We start from the raw sequence: 22,450 nt of genomic DNA, 5'->3' as shown, positions 1-22,450 counted from the left end.
TTAAGTAGAATTGTCTTTAATGATGACAACCTCTTCACACAGAGCCCTGATGACCATTGAAGATGTCTCTGGAGATGCCCCAGACATCAGTGGGTTACCAACCTGACTGTCACCCGTCATAAGGCCCAACAGCCAGGAATGATGATCTGGGCGCCATTTCTTTTCATATCAGGACTGCTTTGGTTCCATATGTGGCAGCCTTACAGCACAGCAGTACAATAATGATATTCTATGCGATGTTTTGTTGCCCTTCATGACAAGCTATCCTGTGTTTACATAATGCCTCCTGAACATTGTGAGAGTTTCTACATCGCACAGTCATGGTTACCAAATCCTAACTTAGCCAGTAATGTCACCAGATCTCTCACCAGCTGAGAATGTTAGGAGCATTATGGGCAGGGCTCTCAGCCATCTCAGGATTTTGGTGCTCTAACATGGCAGTTGGACACAATTTATCACGATACCCCTCAGGGTGACATCCATCAACTCTGTCAATTAATGCCAAGCTGAATACATAAACACCAAAGGTGCAACAATGCATTACTGACTTGCTCAGTAGGTGAAGCTCTTTCTCTTGAATAAAATATCCATTTGCTCTGAAATTGCAATTATTTGTTTTTCTGTAAATGTAAATCACATTTCCTGATTTTCATCCCATTCAGATAAACCCTACCTGACGTGTCCCTTTTTTGTCTGAGAGAGTAATAATTAAAGAAAAACTTATAAATGTTCAGCAAGTAACCATATTTACAAGTTAATTTGTGATGTGAATATAAATTGCCTTGTTCCACGTCATTTTGATTTATCATGCAAAAAATGATCCATGGAACTTGAAACTAACAAACTGACCATGAGATAGACTGTGAGATAGGAGATAGGAGAAATTAATAAACTAATACACAATCCTAGCAAGAGTTTGTTGACAGATTTGGAAAGTGAGGAAGACAACATTCCCTTCAAGGATTTGGAAGAAGAGGGAAAATTTTGGTGAAGCAAAAATCCAAGCAACATTGGCATAAAAGAGGACTGACCAGATTAACGCTTTGTAAGCGTGAAGCATGACGGAGGGATGCAATCCCCTTATGCAGATGGTTCGCAGTTTTAGTCTATCGTGGGCATTTTTTGGTTGGTTAGTATGTGTGGTTTCCATCTTAGCTTGTGGTGAAGATCTCTTCTGAGGTTTCTTACTGTGAGAACTGAGTGAATAGGATGGTTGTAGATGGTCCTTGAGGGAGAGGTCATGTGAGGGAAGCTGTGGATGAGTCATTGTAATATCTTGAAAGTTTGATTTTAAGGAGACACTTAATGCACAAATAGGTAAACTGGTTAAGTCAGAGTTGAAAGGATCAGTGGAGTTTCTGGAGCATTCAATACACCGAAAGGTAATCAATATTATTGATGTATTGCAGTGGATTGGGAGATGTGAAAACTAGTGTTGTTTGTGATTACGTAGAATGGATGGTTGGTTGGAAAAGATGTAATAAAGTAAACAGAGTTTATTTTAGGTAAATACATCTTAAGTCTGAAATTGAGACCGTAATGCGAACACAGCCGTATGCTTTCTCAAGTCAAAGACCACAAAGATGCAGATCTATGATAATTGAGTTGGTGGGATGGGAGATGGATAACATACAAGAGCTGGTAGTCAAAGAAAAAGTTAGAATGAAAGCCACACAGGTTGATAGTGAGAAGTAGTAGCTAGTTTTGGTACTAATGTATGCTTAGGAGAGAATATATTTGAAGACCTTACTAACATTGCTATGAGGCTGATAGTTGATAGGAGGAGCTGTCACTGCCAGAATTATTGAGTTTAGCAAAATGTAGGATATAGGAAATTTCCCACACATAAAGATAGTAGCTTGTGTGAAGGATCGGGTTATAAACATTGACAAGGATTTCTCGGAAGGATAGGTAATACAGTCATGACCAGGAGGTACATTTCATTTTGCATATAATGTTTGTATTGTGTCTTGTGATGTGTTTGGTATATTAAGATATGTTTGTGGTATGATACCACAGTGCCTGAGTGACTTTCAATTAAAATGCCTCCCCTGGATAGGAATATACATAATGGATGTACAAGTGCAAGTTGTAGACATGTGTTTGATGATGTACGGAAGATTAGGTCAGGCCATGAGTCATGTCAGACAGCCTAACTAATGTTAGAGCAAAGTCTACAAAGAAGCCATAAAGAAGCAATGGATTACTCAAGGAATAGGGGTATCCTGTGAAACAAAAAGAAAACTGTATCTGTCAATCCGAAACAGTTCTGATGTTGATGCTATAGCACATTACAAGAAATACTGCAAAATATTAAAGACTGTTATATGGACATAAAAGCAAATATATTACAAGGAAAAGATAGTCATATCAGGTAACAAAATAAAGATAATATGGGATATAGTGAAGGAGGAGACCAGCAGAACCAGACGTGAAAAGGGACACATAGCATTAAGAGTAAATGATACATTGGTGACAGACATGTATAGTTTTGCAGAACTTTTTAACAAACATTTTGTAACTGTTACTGAAAAGATGGGGTTGTCAGGTTCTGTAGATGCTGCTATGGAATACCTCAGACCAGACATTTCAAGTAACTTCCATAATATGAATTTGACCCTCACTACGCCAGCAGGAATAATATCCATCATAAAATCTTTAAAATCAAAAACATCTAGTGGGTATGATGAAAATTAAAGAATGTGATTCTGAGTTAAGTAACATATTAAACTATCTGTGTAACCAGTCATTTATCAGTGGAATATTTCCTGAAAGGTTGAAATATGCTGAAGTTAAGCCACTGTTTAAGGAGGGAGATAAAGAAATAGCATCAAATTTCCATCCAAATTCACTTTTGCCAGCATTCTCAAAAATTTTAGAAAAATTAATGTACAATCAGCTTTATAACCATCTTATCTCAACTAACATACTGTCAAAGTCACAGTTCAGATTTCTAAAGGGTTCTGATATTGAGAAGGCTATTTACACTAACAGTGAAAATGTGCTTAAATCATTAGACAAAAAATTGCAGGCAGCTGGTATATTTTGTGATCTGTCAAAGGCATTTGACTATGTGTATCACAATATCCTTTTAAGTAAATTAGAATATTATGGTGCAACAGGAAATGCTGCAGAATGGTTCAAATCTTATATCTCTGGCAGGAAACAAAAGGTGTTATTCGGAAAGAGACATGTACTAAGCTATCAGGCATCATCCAAGTGGGAACTAACTACATGTGGGGTCCCACAAGGTTCCATTTTAGGGCGCTTACTTTTTCTTGTGTATATCAATGACCTTTCATCAGTAACATTACCAGATGCCAAGTTCATTTTGTTTGCCGATGATACAAACTTTGCAATAAATAGCAAATCAATCGTAGTCTTAGAAAGATTGACTAATAAAATATTTGTGGACATTAATCACTGGTTCCTAGCCAATTCTTTGTCAATAAACTTTGAAAAAACACACTACATGCATTTCAGAACTTGTAAGGGGTGTCCCACGAGTATAAGCCTAACATGCGATGACAAGCAGATAGAAGATGTGGACAGTGTTAAATTCTTGGGATTACAGCTTGATAATAAATTCAACTGGGAGGAGCACACCACAGAACTGCTGAAGCATCTTAACAGATCTCTATTTGCAATGCGAATTGTGTCAGACGTAGGGGATATAAAAATGAAAAAGCTGGCATACTATGCTTACTTTCATTCCATAATGTAATATAGGATTATTTTTTGGGGTAATTCATCAAGTCAAGCTAAAGTTTTCCAGGCACAAAAATGTGCAGTAAGAGTTATATGTGGTGTGAACTCAAGAACATCCTGCAGAAGCCTGTTTAGGGAACTAGGGATACTAACTACTGCTTCCCAATGTATTTATCCCTTAATGAAATTTGTCATTAAAAATATATCACCTTTTCAAACAAACAACTCAATTCATGGAGTCAATACTAGAAATAAGAATAATCTTCACAAGATTTAAAGTCTTGTACAAAAAGGTGTGCACATTTTCAATAACTTGTCAGATGCAATAAAAAGCTTAACAACCAATGAAATTCAGCTTAAGAGAAGCCTAAAGGATTTATTGGTGGCCAACTACTTCTACTCCATTGATGAATTTCTCAGTAGAGCAGATATATAACTTCTGCACAATTTCAGTACAGTAATGTGTTCATTGTAAATAAGTGTGTGTGTGTGTGTGTGTGTGTGTGTGTGTGTGTGTGTGTGTGTGTGTGTGGAAGTACAATCTAACTTCTGCACCATTTCAGTGCAGTAATGTGCTCATTGTAAATAAGTATTATAGTAGTTCTATCACATGTTTATTACCTTATAAATGAAAAAAAAAACTTTCTTACTTTAAATTCAGTGCATTAGTGTTTGTAAAATGATTCTTTCATATAGTGTACATTAAAAAAATGACGATCATTCCACTTGGGACCTGTGGAATGGTACATTAGCTTATTTGTTTGAGTTGTAAATATTTGTCATGTATTATTGTTTTTCTGACATGCTCTACATCCTGGAAGACCTTCTCACTACAGATCAATTGGGATGAAAGCAAATGTTATCTAATCTAATCTAAACAGTAAGACGACAACTTGCAATAAGCGGAAATTCTGGGTTTGAGTCCCAGCTCAACATAATTTTTTTTTTGTTGACATTTCATTATACAGCTGATAGTTGGTTTTCCATATTTGCTACTGAGAATACATTTCATGTATGTGTGTGTTGTGTGGTCAATGTATTAAAACTTAAGAGCCAAAGGTGCAACAATGGCTTCATGGATTTTAGAAAATAAGGAATAATCAAACTAAGGGTCATCATCAGGGATTGGAACAATATCTGAGAGATAGGATGCAAAGTCTTTAGCTTTATTTAGGTTGTTACGAAATGCATGATTGTTGTTGGGATTGGGTAGTATGGTTTAAGAATGTTACCAGTGGGGTGATTGAAGGCTTTGTAGCACATAGAAGAGTTTAAGGGGAGTGTAGTGTTCAGGTTGCAGTATACTCAGTGCATTTTGTTGCATTTACTATACTTTGATCAATCAATTGAACTCATAGACAAGATGTAGAGCTCAAAAGGCTTTGTGGAGCAATAAAGATAAATGGGTTTGAATGGGATGTGGGAAGATAAGTGATCTGATAAAGTCTGTTCGAAGAAGGAAGATGCATTAAGGATTTCATCACAGTGTTCATTGGATAAAGGATGGCTTCCAATTTGAGAGTAGTAATGGATAAGTTTCAGATTGGTGTTGAGGCTGGAAATGTGTGGATGTGAGGCATTCTATATGGCCCAGTTACTAGACCATAACATCACAAAAGATATGAAATGGAATGAGCATATAAGGTCAGTAGTAGGGAAGATGAGCATTAACTTCATTTTATTGGGAGAATTCTAGGAATGAGTAGCTCATCTGTAAAGGAAACTGTGTATAGAACACTAGTATGACACATTCTTGAGTAATGCTTGAGTGTAATGGATTCTCACCAGATTGGGTTAAAAGAAGACATCAAAAGTAATTCAGAGATGTGCAGCTAGATTTGTTACTGGTAGGTTTGATCAACATACAAGTATTTAAAAAAAGCTCCATGAACTCAAATGGGACCACCTTAATTGAAGGCAATGTTCTTTTCACAAAACACTATTGACATAATTTAGAGAACCGGTGTTTGTGGCTGACTGCAGAATGGTTTTACCACTACCAATGTACATTTTGTATAAGGGCGATGAAGACAAGAAAAGAGAAACTAGACTTGTATGGAGGCATATAACCAATTGTTTTCCCTTGCTCCATTTGTGAGTGGAACAGGAAAGGGAATGACTAGTAGTGATACAAGATACCCTATGCCATGCACCATATTGTGGCTTGTAGTGTATGTATGTAGATGTAGTTGTAGATAAGTATTCACTTTCAATAGGATCAAGGACATCTACACTGATGTGCCCCAAGTTACAGGATGCTAGGACAACATCAGGAATGGGTATGCTGTCTGAATTCACCAACTATAAAGCTCATACTTGTATAGAGAATACCACACCTTCTACTGTGGCAGAGAAGTCTCCTTTGAGATCAACACAAGCCTACCTGCTGGTTTCTTCTTGGTGATAATAGTGTAATCACACAACTGTCAACCTTGAAATATCTTGGGTTTATTTAGAGTGAAGTTAACAGTTTGGAGTTCTCAACACTGATAAGAAGTCACACCACAGATAGCAGGTCGTCTGGCAGAAAGAAGCAGTATTACACCTCATGAAAGTGCACAGTTTGCAGTAAACTGAAGAGCCAAAGAAACTGGTACACCTGCCTAATATCGTGTAGGGCGGCTGCGAGCAAGCAGAAGTGCCACAACATGATGTGGCATGGACTCGTCTAATGCCTCAAGTAGTGCTGGAAGGAACTGACACCATGAATCCTGCAGGGCTGTCCATGAATCTGTAAGAGTACGAAGGGGTGGAGATTTCTTCTGAACAGCATGTTGCAAGGCATCCAGATATGCGCAATAATGGTCATGTCCAGGGGGTTTGGTGGCCAGTGAAAGTGTTTAAACTCAGAAGAGTATTCCTGGAGTCACTCTGTACCAGTGCTGGATGTGTGGGGTGTCACATTGTCCTGCTGGAGGCTGAAGTCCATCGGAATGCACAATGGACATGAATCGATGCAGGTGAGCAGACAGGATGCTTATGTATGTGTCACCTGTTGGTGTTGTATCTAGACCTACTAGGGGTCCCATATCACTCCATTTGCTCATGCCCCACTCCATTACAGAGCCTCCACCAGCTTGAACACTCCCCTGCTGATGTGCAGGGTCCATCGATTCACGAGGCTGTCACCATACCTGAACGTGTCCATCCACTCAATACAATTTGAAACAAGACTTGTCTGCCCAGCCAACATGTTTCCAGTGATCAACAGTCCAATGTTGGTGTTGATGGGCCCAGACAAGGCACGAAGCTTTGTGTTGTGCAGTCATCAAGGGTAAACAAGTGGGCCTTCAGCTCTGAAAGCCCATATCAATTGTGTTTTGTTGAATGGTTCACATGCTGACACTTGTTGATGACCCAGCATTGAAATCTGAAGCAATTTGCAGAAGGGTTACACTTCTGTCATGTTTAATGATTCTCTTCAGTCATCATAGATTCTGTTCTTGCAGGATATTTCTCCAACCGCAGCGATGTTGGAGATTTGATGTTTTACTGGATTCCTGACATTCGCGGTACTCTCATGAAATGGTCATATTGGAAAATCCCCACTTCTTTGCTACCTCGGAAATGCTGTGCCCCATTGCTTGTGCACTGACTATAACATCATGTTCTAACTCACTTAAATCTTGATAACCTGCCATTGTGGCAGCAGTAATTGATGTAACAACTTTGCCAGACACTTGTTGTCTCACATAGGTGTTGCAAACCGCAGTGCCACATTCTGCCTGCTTATGTACATTTGTATTTGAATACACATGCTGATACCAGTTGCTTTGACATTTCAGTGTATGATATGTACATTCTCACAAAATACTTCCACAATGTCCTGGAGGATATTTACATTAGTGTCTTTTCATTAAAGCATATATATATTTACAGTCCATTGTTGCTCAAATTTGACTGATAGGAGTCAGTGACAATTTGCTACTATATCTGTAAATTTATGTATCCTTAGAATGTGAACTTAGCTATGTCAGCAAGAGAAGGATGTTGATAATTCAGGAGAAAGTGGAGAATATGCTGTAAGATGACACCATTGAACCCTCAGAGAGTTCTTGGTCCTCATGTGGTCCTCTTGAAGAAAAAGAATGGCACATGGCACTTCTGGCATATTTGTTGATGAGTGAACAAAATCATGAAAAAAGATGTCTACCCATTGCTTTCATCACAGACACTCTAGACTGCTTTAACTGTGCTAAGTATTTCTCAAATATGGACATGTAGCAGGCTACTGGCAAATCAAAGTTGACAAGGATGACCTGGAAAGGCTTCCTTAATAACATATGATAGCACTCATGAGTTGAAAGTTGTGCTCTGGACTATGGAACACCCCAGACACCTTTGAGTATGTTATGGACAACTTGCTTTGGCACCTTAAATGGACCCTGTGCCTTTGCTGTGTGGATGACACTGTCATTTTTTTTTTTTTAAGACCTCTAGGAGCATCTAAGTTGACTGACAACTATGTTAAGCCACATTTACACTGGCTACAGGACCACATGACAATTGGATTTTTTAAATTTGTTATACTTATGATGGGTGAAGTTCAGAACTCATATATCAATTACCCACATCAGTTACATACAATGTTCACAATTTCTCAAGAAAATTGCCATTTAAGTTTTCCAACCACCTTTAATATGCTACAATAAGATCAATTTTCTGATGAGTAGTGTGTCTTCACAATAGAGTGCTCGATTATCAAGTAGAGGGCTTAGGTCTGATTCCCAGTAGATTCAAAATTTCCAAAAACGGTGTGTGTTCGACAAGCATTTCCATGAGGCATAAAATACATAAACATGGAAAAACACGGGTAGTGCTTGAGGATGGTAGGTGCTGGATTGAGTCTTGTTTAGGTCATTATTTTATTTAGATTCAAATTTTCCAAAAACGGTGTGTGTTCGACAAGCATTTCCATGAGGCATAAAATACATAAACATGGAAAAACACAGGTAGTGCTTGAGGATGGTAGCTGCTGGATTGAGTCTTGTTTAGGTCATTATTTTATTTTATTTTACTTTCAATTCAGTTCAAAAAGCTACATCATTTAAATATAAAATACTTCAAGACTATGCTAATTAACACATATTTAATTGTCTTCTTATTTCTAATTATGTATCCTACACAAAAACCCAATTTTAATTCCAGATATAAACAATTAATTACTGCTCTTTTATAAAAGATTGTCAATCAACTTTGCTTAAAACAACATTACAAATTAAAATTTTTATGTACTTTATGCCTAATAGAAACGCTTGCAGAACATGCATCTTTGCTGAAAAATTTAAATCTATGAGGAAATAAATGCAGGTTCCCCCAGTAGCATTGGAGCACTCCACTACAGACCTACAATGGTTGTCAAAGTTTGCCCTTAATTTAGTGTAGAAAAGATACTCAGAAAACTTCAATGCCGACTTTCTTGAGAAATTTTTAGAGTTGCGTCAAACTTTTTTGGATGTTTGATATTGGAGTTCTGAACTTCATGTACCATAAATATAAAAATTATATAACAATCCAATTGCTGTGTACGCTCTTTGTGAGTATAAAAATGTGTTTCCGTTCACAACATTGTTTGAGAAATTTTTCCATCAAAGTTAGAAACATGTTGGCTATGATGTTTTTTGTTCATATGCCTGTCTACACTAGTGACAAACATTTCTATATTATTTATTCACATAATCTACTATGATGAACTGTCACCAAACTATTCATATTGTGTATTAGCATCAAAATCTATGCTATGATAGGTGAAGAGCAAGAATTAATGATATGTGGTGCTGCATTAATAATATTCAATGAAATAAGTAGACGAAGAAAAAAAATGTAGTTGTCATTGTTTCAACCCCCCTTCCCATTAAAATGATGAAAAGAAAAAATTTTTTGCTTGTCACATTTTTACTGTATAATTATAGGAGTACTTCAGTATCACACGTAACATTTTAATGTATTGTTTTTTTATTATTTTTTTTAACTACTGATTCTATTCACAACACAGTTTGCAGAAAGTATCCACATATACAATTGAATGTACCTGCAAAATTATATCACTGTGTGACTCATAGTTCAGGTCTGGGCCCACGAGAAAAATAGGTCATGGTGGGTCTGTCACAGCATGTGACACTGCAGGTTTTACAAGTGCCAGCAGCCATCTCTGATGGTGAATGAGTAACTATTCAGATGAATTTAATAATTCTTGACTGTGTGCTTCAATGCATGCAAGCTCTTGATAGCACATGACAAAGTTAAGACCTTTAGTGGGTACCATTTAAATAACATACTGATTTCCCACGGGCCCTGCTTGGAGCCAAGCATTCACAAAGTATGGCAGACAAGTCAACTAGTGTGATGTCAAAAGTTTGTTGCAGGCCACAGTTCAGGAGATGTGACATCATAGACATTTAGATGCATTAAAAATTTGATTTTGCTTAAAATGCAGTGCTAATTACACAAACTATCTGCAATAATTGTTTGATAATGGGAGCACTATGCATCTTCCAACAAATTTTAAGCATAATTTCAAGCCTTTTCTAAGCTTTTTCTTGCTTACATGCTTAAAGTCAAATATTTAACACATTACCAGTATAGTAACTCATTTGTAAAGTAATCAGATGTTTGAAGAGAGATTGAGTCTTTAAAGATTCATAGGTTTACTGGCATCATAAATGATGTGGCAAGAATGAGATACTGTGTGAGCTGAATCTGATAGATGATTCTGATGTTCATAACTTCACTAGGATGTCACCATCCAGTTTTGAAATTCTAATGAGTATTATAGGGCCATTTATTAAAAAAAGACATAAATTTCAGAAAAGCTATTCATGTGAGGTATGCTGTTACTCTTCAGATCTGGCAACAGTACCTGAAAGATGCCTATCAAAACTTGCATCTTTATACTAAATATCAAAGCCAGCCATATCTCAAATAGTTCCTGCAATTTGTGAAATAGGTCAAAAAATAAACAAACACTAGCCCTGCAAAGCAGCATTTCATGGGCAATAGACCAGAAATAGTATTTCTCTGGTCTATACCAACACAGTCACTGAACACTGTTTTTGTGTTCCCAACCTGTTAAGAACATTGGTAGCCCAGCATTAGCCATGAACAATGTTGGGAACATTGCTGCAGAACATGTTTTGAACTTGGTGTAAAGGCAAAGGTGTATTCATGTTGTAGGCCTCCACTAAATCCAAAAAAGTGTCTCTTTGTTGCACAAGAAATGAAAATTTTGGGGCACCCAGTTAATGGTGATGGTGTCCATTCAGATCCAGATAAAGTAAGAGCAGTCACATATTATCTGAACCCTAGGTGCAGTTGTGCTGTGAGAAGTTTTCTTGGTAAGTGCTCACACTGCTGATGACCTATAAAGGACTACTACAAGGAGGCACATGTGTTGCAAGGACTAATGCACAGGGTCACCAAATTTTCCTGGAACAAGATGCAACAAGGATCTTTCCTTGTCCTTTGGGAAGCACTAACGTCTTCTCCAGATCTAGCACTGTGTGATGAGAATGCCAAGACAGAACTTCACTCCACGGATGAGGTTATGGGATGAATGCAGCTCTTGTGCTAATTAAGAAAGTGCTGAAATGATGGCAGCTTACACATCATATTACTCTCCAAGTCTGAGCTGAACTATTCTACAACTGGGAAAGAATACATTGCAGTTGTTTAGGCCATCAAGAGGTTCTAACCACATTTATTTGGCAAACTATTCACTATTATGATGGACTATAACTGTGTATATCGGATGATGTAGCCCAACAACTGCATCATTTTTGGAGTGCAATGTTACAGTGGTATACAAAAGTGGACATAAGCACGAGGATTCCAACTGTTTTTCAAGGAAGCCTTCAGTGAAACACAGTAGTGTGGATGAAATCCCAGTCATTACTGCAGTAAATGGTATTGCTACTAAACAGAGAAAGATCCAACACTACTGAAAACCATATAGGGCCTGGAAGAGGAGGATGCAACCAAAGAAGAATTCCAGTTAAGAAACAGAACATGGTATAAAGGAACTATGATCTGATAGGATGGAAATGGTTGTTCATCATCCCAGCTCAACTACAACCAACTATCCTGAAGTCTTTCCATGATGTTCCAATATCTGGTCACCTGGGATTTGTGAAGATTCTAGACGGAATCAGATGCAGTTATCAAGGCTGAGTTACCTACTGATCTGTTAGAGACTATGCGTGTCACTGTAAAGAATGCCAGCAGTGGAAGCATATGTTAGAGCTACCACCATGAGAGTTGGTACCAATTATGCCTGCAGCAGTGGTATTGCACTGAATTGGAATTGACCTCTTGGTGAGGTGCCTGAAATCAACAAACAGGAATCAATGACTATCTTATCTGATACATAGTTACCAAAGGGGCTCCAACCACCAAAAGTCCAAAAATTGGAAGGTTACTTGTAGAAGACATAATTTTGAAGCACAAAGCACCATGTGTGATGATTTCTGATCATGGAAGAGTTTTCCAATCAATACTAGTATCAGAGGTAACTACAAGTTGCAACATTAGCTACAGTATGACAACTGCCTGCTACACAAGATAAGTGATGTTACATAACACTTTAATAGAACATTAGCAGATATAGTCTTGATGTAATCAACGGTGAATATAGAGAATGGGATACAAAACTGCCCAGCATGACACTTGTGTATAATATGATGAAGCAAGACACTACACACATCACATCATTCCTTCCACTTCACAGCTGTGATGCTCTAACAACAGTGGATAAACTGTTCACATTTCAACCAGATGATACTCAGGATGACTACATGAAACACTTAATCATCAGAGCTGAAGAAGCAAAGAGCTGGCACACATACTTACCCTGGATGCCTGAGAGGAGGACCTACAGTGCTGTAACACCATGCACCAGCCAGTGAAACACATCTCAAGAGACCTGGTATAGATTTTTATCCCTGTTCAAAAAGTAGAACTATCAAAAAGATACTGAAATGCTAATTTGTGCTGTATCATCTCTTTCATCACTTGTCTGACTTCACAGTTGAAGTTGAGAAGTATAAACCTTACTGAGAAGACAAAAGTGCAGAGACAGCAACCATGTCCTCCTTATGGAGTCATACTACAATCCTTAGGCACTCATCAGTGAATAGGACTTCCTGTTTGAGACAACTGAAGACCCACACAAAGATCACAAAGCTTCAGTATGAGGGGCTACCCCCAATGCTAATCATGGTGAAGAGCATGTGATGACACAACTAGAACATGAGGATTCACGAGTGCTGCCATACAGAGGACCATTGACATAATCTAGATTCAATGTGCTGCAGTTGGCTCCACCGAGTACTTCTGAAACAGCAAGTTATCATTTCTCCAGGAGAAGAAGCAATGCTCTGAGTTGTGCTGCATGCAGCATGGCATAGCCTTTAACATTGCTGGTTCATTTGCTGGAGGTTGCCAGTTCAAACACAACCACCAGTAATTATTTTTTATTTAGTGTGTATCACTGCTGGAATGTTCTCAGAATTTATTGTTTGTGTATTATGGAATATTCAATATTTATATAAATAGCAATAGTCTCCATCCAGGAGTGAGATCTATTATGTCTGCAGATTGGTGTCTACAATAAATATTCTTTCAGCACTATTGTCGTAATTCACTAATGACCCAGTTTTCATATTTGGACTCAATTGTGGTTACAACATGACAATATGGCAGTGAAGGCAAAGGAAACAAAATTAAGATGAAAATATTAGAAAAATTAAGTAATTTTACAAGTCTATTGATTTTCCAATGGCTAGTTAATACAAAACTGTTTGAAAAGGCTTATTAGTAAGGAATAAAATTTTGGGTACCCAAGAGTGGAAATTATGCTTCCTTCAGTAACATGCTGACAAGGAACTGATTGTTTACACAGAAGTTACAGGACTTATGAACCCAGATAAATAATTGCAAAATTATGGAAAACAGTGATGTTAAAAAACTTATGCAGGAAGATGTGAGAAAGATTAGTGACTATCGATAAAAGACAGGAGGGTTAGAGCTTTAATAGTTCCCATAGTGCATTCTACATTATCTAGAACACCATGAGAGTTAGTAGCTGTTGACTTATTATGTCATTTGCTTATTCAAACAGGAATTGAAAACATGTTTGTAGAATACTGAATAACTTTTAAACATTTGTAAAACTGCACCCTATAAAAAGAGATAATACAAAACAGTAGTAGAGAAGCTACAACAAAACTGTTTTCCAGAGGTGAGGTTTCTTAAAGGGCACTATATCCATTAATAGTATACAATTTGCTTATGAGACATTTATGTAGTGCTTGTGTATCCATAAAATAAAAATAAAATAATAAATAAAAACTTCTAATTGACTATTTATAAAAGTAACTTCTTACCTGTAATGACATTAATATCAGGAACATTGTCAGGTGACAGATCTACTGTTCTAGCATTGCGTTCAAATGCTTCTCTGAGTATCCTCTTCTTACTAGCTGAACCACATAATCTGTACAAGCCTGTATTGCAAAAGGAATGGAAAATGAATTGAAGGCAAGGAAAAAAAGCAGGTAATTACTCATAAATGATTAATTACACAACTCATTCTGGTTACATATTTAAGATTAATATTTTTGCAGATTCTACTAAATGTTATATTTTTTTGTTACTACAGCACTTCATATTTTAGGACTGCGTTAAACTGTACTCTTTATATGTAGTGCCATGTAGACAAGTCTCATTGTATAAATTAAAGTTTTCTTTTTTAATTTAAAGAAGGGAATTAAATAAAGTTTAATGTGATAATTAATGGAATGATTTATCAATAATTACTTGCAAATGAGGAAAAATAAGCTGATGATTATCAAATGACTGAGTTGGCGTTACTCTTTTTGCATTCTCCCTCTTTTCTGAACATTCATGATATGTTTGTAGTGAATATTATTTAATACATTCCTCTTTATTTCTTTGGTACTAACCATTGTGCCATAATTTTCTTTGTTCTGTAGTAGTGTATAGAAACTTTCACATTAATTTTATTGTGAATATTTATAGGGCCGTTAAGGGTAGTGTCACATAAAAGTGGGATATTCTAAATCAACAAAAAAAGGAAAAAATGACAGGTGTACACTCGCACACGTACACATATCCATCCGCACATACACAGACACAAGCAGACATTTTGAAATGTGTGGATGGATGTGTGTGTGTGTGTGTGTGTGTGTGTGTGTGTGTGTGAGTGTACACCTATCCTTTTTTTCCTTTTTTCCCCCTAAGATAAGTCTTTCCGCTCCCAGGATTGGAATGAGTCCTTACCCTCTCCTTTGAAACCCACATCCTTTCGTCTTTCCTTCTCCTTCCCTCTTTCCTGAAGAAGCAACCGTCGGTTGCGAAAGCTAGAAATTCTGTGTGTGTGTTTGTGTGTTTTATTTATTGTGCCTATCTACCGGCGCTTTCCCGCTTGGTAAGTCTTGGAATCTTTGTTTTTAATATATAAATTATATTTTTTTAGTTATAATTATTTTTGTGCCTTTTCCTTGATCTACGTAATTTAGTTTGAAGCCAGCCTATCTAGTCCAATACCATATCACAAAATTGATGCTACAAAAGGCAAGTGGTGCAAAGAACTGAATTAAATGGCGTAAGTTTGTATTCCTACCATTTTGTTGCATATCGATGGGAAGGTAACAAAATTATTAAAATTTTTCAACAAATATAGTGAAGGCCATGTGGAGTGTTGTTAAAAAAAGACTGGCGAAAGCAGAGCATCATGTAAAAATATACCATTATCACAACAAAATACAAAAGTAACAGCCCTTAGAAGTATCTAACACATTTAACAACTTTTTCATAAGTGTTCCAAATAACATGATAAAATAAAACACAAACATAAAATATATATAATAAGGACACGTAGAAGGTCAATGTACGTCAGTACTGTCATACATCATGAAGTATCAAAAGCAATAAAAAGGATTAAAAATCTTCAACTCTGGATGTATTGATGATGTCTCTGCAACAACCTTAAAGAAGAGTGCTTTAAAACTAGGTGAACCACTTATACACTTATGTGACCTCTCACTTCAAGCAGGCACTTTCCCTGGTATATTCAAACCATCCAAGATAATTCCAGTATACAAAAATGTCTCGTTTCTGTAGCTAAAACACAAGTCCTGTAAATGATGTTGATAGTAAAGACAGAACTTTAGTGTGGGAGAAAAAGCCCACATTTGTATGGCCAGAGGATTGCAATGTGGGAGGCCTGTAAAAATAGGTTATTTGACAAGATTTATGAGGCAAAGCCCTTAGATGATAAAAAGGAGGAATGAGGTGACAGAATCTATGAGGCGATGTCCTTAGATAGTAAAGGATAAATAAGGTGACAGAATTAATGAAGCGAAGGCCTGAGACAGTAAAGGATATAAGATGGCTGAATTAATGAAGAAAGGTCTTTAGGCAATAAAAGATCAATAGCTGAAACAGAGAGAAAATGTTGTAAGAGAGAAGGAAAGAGAGGCTTATGGTGGGGACTAAACTATTTCATGAAAACCCAGAGAAAGGTTTAGCACATATCCTGCAGCAATATGGGGAATGGATTTCTATCCCCTCCATTCAGCTTCAGAAAGATTTGTCATGAAGAATTAACCAAGTTAGACAATAACTTGGTGTGAAGCCCCTTGAATTACACCATGTCATGGACAGGCAGGGTCAAAGGGAAAGCAAAATGAAACTTACAAGCCTAGCACCCAGAGAGAGAGAAGTTGGTGAGAAGATGTTGGCATAAGTCAGATATTAGACAGTACGAATCATAGTTACAGGCTGGAGTTCGATAGTTACAAGGCTCTGTTGATCTGAGATTTATGCAAGAATTCCTGTAATCATATGGAACAGTGCTAAGTGCTAACAGATTCTATGTAAAGAACTTGGTTTTAGTGTGGAGGCACCTCTTCTATGAAAGTCACTTTATTATTTGAACTTCATAATAAACTTAGAAATCACTTGTATCTTCTGAGTTGCTTAGTTCTCCTTCTCATCTCTCAATCACCAATGTACACCTCAGGGAATTTGAATCACTTCAGTCAATTGCCTGAGTTTCTTTTAGCATGAAACCTTGTCACTGGAATCCCTTGCAAAAATCATGCTCAGAATGTGACATAATAAGTTAGGAAGTTGTTGCAACTCACAACTTTCTCAAGTGAGGGAGGATAGGACAACAGCAGCCAGTAATTGCAACAAAAATAGATGCACATAGGCACCATTCTGAGTAGGAACCCGAAATGCCTCCTGATCAAGCAGAGCACTATGCTGATTGCAAGCTGCACCAAGAACAGCAAGTGGTGAGCATCACTGGAGACAGCCAGACATCCCAGGTTGAGATACTGGGTGTCAAAACTTTGCAGCAACAGCAACCAGTAACAGTGAATCTGAGAGCTACAGCAGCTGCCACATTGCAAGTGACATGGTTGATTCAGTCCAAGAAGTACAGTGGCAGATGCATCACAACATGTAGCAATGCGATTGAACGTGACTTTTCCCAATGTGACACAGCAACAAGGTAAATTAAAAGTGTAACTTTTTAAAATAATTTGTCTAGGTTATTTGATCTGGTCAAAATGGCTCCAACTATTAAAGTAAGCTCTTCAGGTAGTGGTAGAATAAGTGCCATGGAAACTTTGTGTATTAAACAAAAATATTTTGATGGTAATAACTGGGACCTGAGGGAATTTATCAAAAATATTGCTTCTGCATTTGAACTAGTGAAACCAGATGAAAACAAAATTTTACTAAAATTTTTAAAAGGAAGAATCACTGAAGAAGTGAGATCAAGGTTACAACTGCAGTAAAGGACAGGTACTTGGGATGAAGGAAACAGGTACTTGAAGAGGACTCCTCTAACAAGAGAACTATTGACTACTATCCATGTAAGAAATTTCAAGCTGGGTAAGTGCCAGGGAAACCAGATGAAATGTGGGCATAAAGGGTTGATGAAATGCAAAGGGACTGCAGAGAAGCTGTTGGCAGGGTGGCTAGCAGAGCACGTCTGAGGGGAGTGCTGAGTGTAGTGAATGGAAGTAATGGCTGTAGATTCTAACACATTCAAAGGGAACTGTAGGAAGACCAACAGATTAAGTTCATGGAAATGCCCTCAATGTAATCTGCCAAGTAAATGTGGACTGTGTACAAGAGCAAAAAATGTAATGCTCTTTAAATGTATGAATACAGGGCAAAACATCAGAGATAGCTGTGAAGGTGCATCACATGCACAGAGAAAGTGCAAAGTGCCAGTGCCAAGTAGAACTGGGAAAATTCAGGAAAACCAAGAGGTGACAATGACACAAAGTCATGCCATTGTTGCATTAAATAAGCCCACAAATTATGTAATAGACTGAGCCACAAAATGATGTATTAGTGTTGAGCTGTGTAGAATTAAGAAATAAATTGTGTTATTGATAAAACATGAGTGCAGTTATGCCTACTAAAGAAAATGAGTATTCCTGTTAGTGTACAGCTAGAGTAAATGAAGCAGAAAGGCTTTGGCTGAATGGCCCCACCAGCAAAGCGGTAAGTACAATTTTTACAGTGAAAGTACACCTAAATGTGAAAGGTGCCACATATTGCACATATAATTTTCATGTTTATGGGTCAGGGTTAGAAATTCCTTAAAATGCGTTGGTCGGTACAGAGTTTCTAACACAGGATAAGGTTAAGTTAGATTAATTATGTGGGAAAAGTGGTAAGAATAGTTAATAGTAGAAGAGAAACAAAAGATTATGGTTTTGAAATTGATCAGGAGTTCAATGGGAAAGTAGGGAAATATAATGTTGTTAAAAGTGGATGGTAATTTGCTGTGACATAGTGAATGGCAAAGAAATTGTTATCTCAAAACAGGAGCCTGTACATGGGATGCAGCAACAGAGTGTGAAATGGCAGGTGTATAGTGACAGCAATGAATTTGATGAAGGACAGTATTCAGTTGAGGAATATCACATTAGTGATGGATGAATTAGACTGGCTGGTGAACATACACAAAACAAAAGGCAACAAGGGAAGAAATAGAGAACAGAAGGTCATGTTAGTGCTTTACAGAAGCAGTTGAGAATTGATCACCTAAATGTGGAAGGAAAGCATGCAATAGGTTTGCTCAGAATATGAGGCTTTATTCCATCTACCAGGTGACTAACTGTCACATACATCTGCAGTGAAGAATAGGATACCAACACCACTGGATCATGCAGGGAAGGTAGTGAATAGTAGAGTATATAAGAATCCAAAAGCACTTAAATAGGCCTTAAAAGAACAAATCAAGAAAATGCTGAAAGAGCACACAACTGTCAAAAGCTAGAGTGCATGGACTGAACCATTATTGTTGGTTCGATAAAAGACACAAGTGACAAACATAATTGGGGAGTCATAATGTACTACAGGCCATTAAATGATATTACTGTAAGTGATGCATTTCTGCATCTGAATATCTCTGACAACTTGGACCAACTGAGGCAGACAAAGTACTTCTTGATGCAACCATAGCATCAAATATTGGTGGATTGTAAGGACAGAGAAAAATTGTGTTCTGTTGAAACTACCACCATTATGAGTATGAGCAAATGAAATGAGGCCCTGGATAATTCCAGTGGCTGATGAGCATGCTTGTGGCAGATTTACAAGGGCTTATTGTTTCGCTTTTCTAGGTGGTACAGTGTAATATGGAAGGAACCAGCAGGAGCATAAGGAGGAGCTCTGTGAAATCCTCCATATGCTGTAAGAGTGTAATTCTAAAGCTGCAAGTGGAAAAATACATTCTTATGGAAAGAAGTGATTTGGCCACTGCATTACAGACAAGGAAATTACACCGTACATGGCAAAGGTGGAAAAGGTAAAACTCTTCTCTCAGCCAAGAACAATAAATAACTAAAATGGTTTTTAGGCTTAACTGGATACTACCAAAGATTTATTGCTAAATTTAGCAAAATGATAAAGAAACGAGCGGAATGTGAATAACATGAAAGAAAAATAATACTTCCAAGAAACTGAAGGAGAAATTTTCTTAATCCACCACTACTTCAGTATCTGGACTTTGAAAAGATATTCATAGCAATGATACATGCAAGTAATGAAGTTTTGGGAAGTTTTGTCAAAAGGCTATGGAGCTGGTGAGGAAATGCAGTCATAGCATACACTTTGATGAACAAGGTGGAATGAAACTATAATATCACAGAAAAGGTATTGTTGGCTTTAATAATGCAGTGGTAACAGGCAATAAACTGTCAATATGAATCTTCAACATAAATGAGCCAAGTTTGAGACTCCTGAAGTGGAGACTGAATCGTGAAAAGTATGATTATGAGGTAATCTACTAACTAAGCAGATCTGAATGGCAATGCAGATGCTCTTAGTAGAATAATGCTCAGAGAACAGGAACAAAGAGATGAGAAACAGATAGTCTGCAAAAATAATGATGCAACAACAGAGGAGAGTTTGTAGCAAAAGCAAGCAGGGTGAGTAATCCCATGAGTGTATAACAAGCACAAGTAGAAAGGAAAACGGACAGCAAAAAGGAAATTAATCTGCAAGAGAAGGAGAACATATTAAGAGAGATGTATGATACTCCACTGGGAGACGCCAAGAAATGTATAGGATTCTCAAGAGAATAAAGTCATATAAACACTGGTGCAGATTGAAGCATTACATTTTGTAACTGTGGATAAAAGTCCTTGGGATAAGTGGATACCACATCCAATTTATGTGTTTAATATCACACCACATGGCAGGAGAGAGTACACACCATTGCAATTACTGTATAAAAGAAAAGCACATACACCAGGAATACTGCAACAAGAGTCGACCCAGGTAATTTAAGATTATGAAACACATATAAATAGATGAAGAGTAGGAATGCACGAAACATGCCGAATAGCTCAAGAGTTGAGAGTAAAGAATACGGAAACCAGTAAAGAACAATATGATACAAAACAGAATTCAAAGGAATTTAAGATGGGTGACAAAGTACTGCTCTTCGATGAGACATAACATGTGGCAGATATAGAAATCTGGATTCACAGTGTCAAGGGCCACATGAAGTACTAAACAAAGATACTCTGAATGTAGTAACAAATATTAAAAGAAACAAAGTAATCAAGGTACATGCAAACATATTTTAACAATAATTTTAATTTGAGGTATGGCACATGCAGGAAGAACATCACTACTACTAGTAACAACAGTGCTACATGCAAGCTCCAATGTGGCATAAATAACAATGAATTTTGAAGAAACTAAAATACATAAGTCTTCAGGACTGTATTATAATAATCTATTGGAAGCTGAAACTTACAATACTAACTGGAATATTGTAGCATATGCAAATTTAGATTATATAACCAAATGCTTTCAGAATCCTGGAAAATTAGCAGAGTAGAGAATCACTGAAAGAACTGAATATAGAATTAATAGAGTGTCACCTGTTACACAAACAAGTACATGACACACACAGAAAGTCACACAGTCACAGTGACTGGTACACCAGCTGATGAAATATCATATAAGAAGGGAGAGAGGTCTGTTTAACTTTGTTGAGAAGGTATGTAAAATACTATATGGGATCCTAGATGGATCCAATGTTTTAGAGGGTGGTCAAAAATATGAATACACCAAAAACACAACATATTACCATGTATAATACAGTGTGGGAAACCTGTTGGCATTTAAAACAGCTTCCAGTCAACTTGGTATGGATAAATACAGATTCACTAAAATTTTCAAGGGAATCTTGTATAATTCTTCCTGAAAATAGTGGCAAGTTCAAATAATGATGATGGAAGTGGACAGCAATCATGCAACCTTCTCTTGAAAGTAGACCATAAAGGCCCAAAAATATTTGTATCTGATGACTGTGGTGACCAGGGCAGATGTGACAATTCATCCTCATACCCACACAACCAGTCCTGGGTGATGGAAGCTGTGTGAATAGGGATCCTGTCATCTTGTAACACAGAATCACTTTTGGGGAACAATCATATACCATAAGATGTACCTGATTAGCCAAAATTGCCACATAACTCTTGGCAATAATGTTACCTTGCAGAGTAACCATGGAGCTCATGGAATACTAGAACAATATGGTTGCCCAAATCATCACTGAATCCCACCACATTTCATTCTTGGGATGAAAACTCAGTCAGTTGATGGAAATGGAGTAAAATAAGACTTTTCCGACCAAATGATATTCTTCCTTTGCTCCATAGCCCAGGTTTTAAGGCTTCTGCACTATGCTGCATCGCTGTTGAATGGATTTTGCATTCCAGCTCACCCTGCATTTCCCAGCCTATGAAGCTCCCTTCATGTTGTTTTGGAGCTGACAGGGTTTGCAATTTCAGAATTCAGTTCAGCAGTAAATTCTCCAGCTCTCATCCTCTTATTTTTTGTAACAGTCCTCTTTAGTGACCACAGACTTTCATCAACATTGTGACTTAGTGGATGATGTTTTTCTGTTTTCTTTGTATGAAATACACTCCTGGAAATGGAAAAAAGAACACATTGACACCGGTGTGTCAGACCCACCATACTCGCTCCGGACACTGCGAGAGGGCTGTACAAGCAATGATCACACGCACGGCACAGCGGACACACCAGGAACCGCGATGTTGGCCGTCGAATGGCGCTAGCTGCGCAGCATTTGTGCACCGCCGCCGTCAGTGTCAGCCGTGGCATACGGAGCTCCATCGCAGTCTTTAACACTGGTAGCATGCCGCGACAGCGTGGACGT

General features: G+C 37.5%; 1 protein-coding gene across 5 annotated transcripts in view; it reads right to left on the bottom strand.

Moving 5' to 3' along the window:
• The window catches only part of LOC126298466 (rho GTPase-activating protein 100F-like), a 737,196-nt gene that overhangs the window by 92,306 nt on the left and 622,440 nt on the right, over positions 1–22,450 (bottom strand). For all 5 annotated transcript variants that reach the window (XM_049989795.1, XM_049989799.1, XM_049989796.1 and 2 more), the window contains one exon: positions 14,088–14,207. In XM_049989795.1, the coding sequence (XP_049845752.1) occupies positions 14,088–14,207 (120 nt within the window). The remainder of the gene's footprint in view (positions 1–14,087; positions 14,208–22,450) is intronic.

The sequence above is a fragment of the Schistocerca gregaria genome, chromosome X (genome assembly GCF_023897955.1).
Source record: "Schistocerca gregaria isolate iqSchGreg1 chromosome X, iqSchGreg1.2, whole genome shotgun sequence".
Taxonomy (NCBI): Eukaryota; Metazoa; Arthropoda; class Insecta; order Orthoptera; family Acrididae; genus Schistocerca; species Schistocerca gregaria.
The sequence above is the reverse complement of the archived record's forward strand: the minus strand, read 5'-3'. Positions and strand labels throughout refer to the sequence as shown.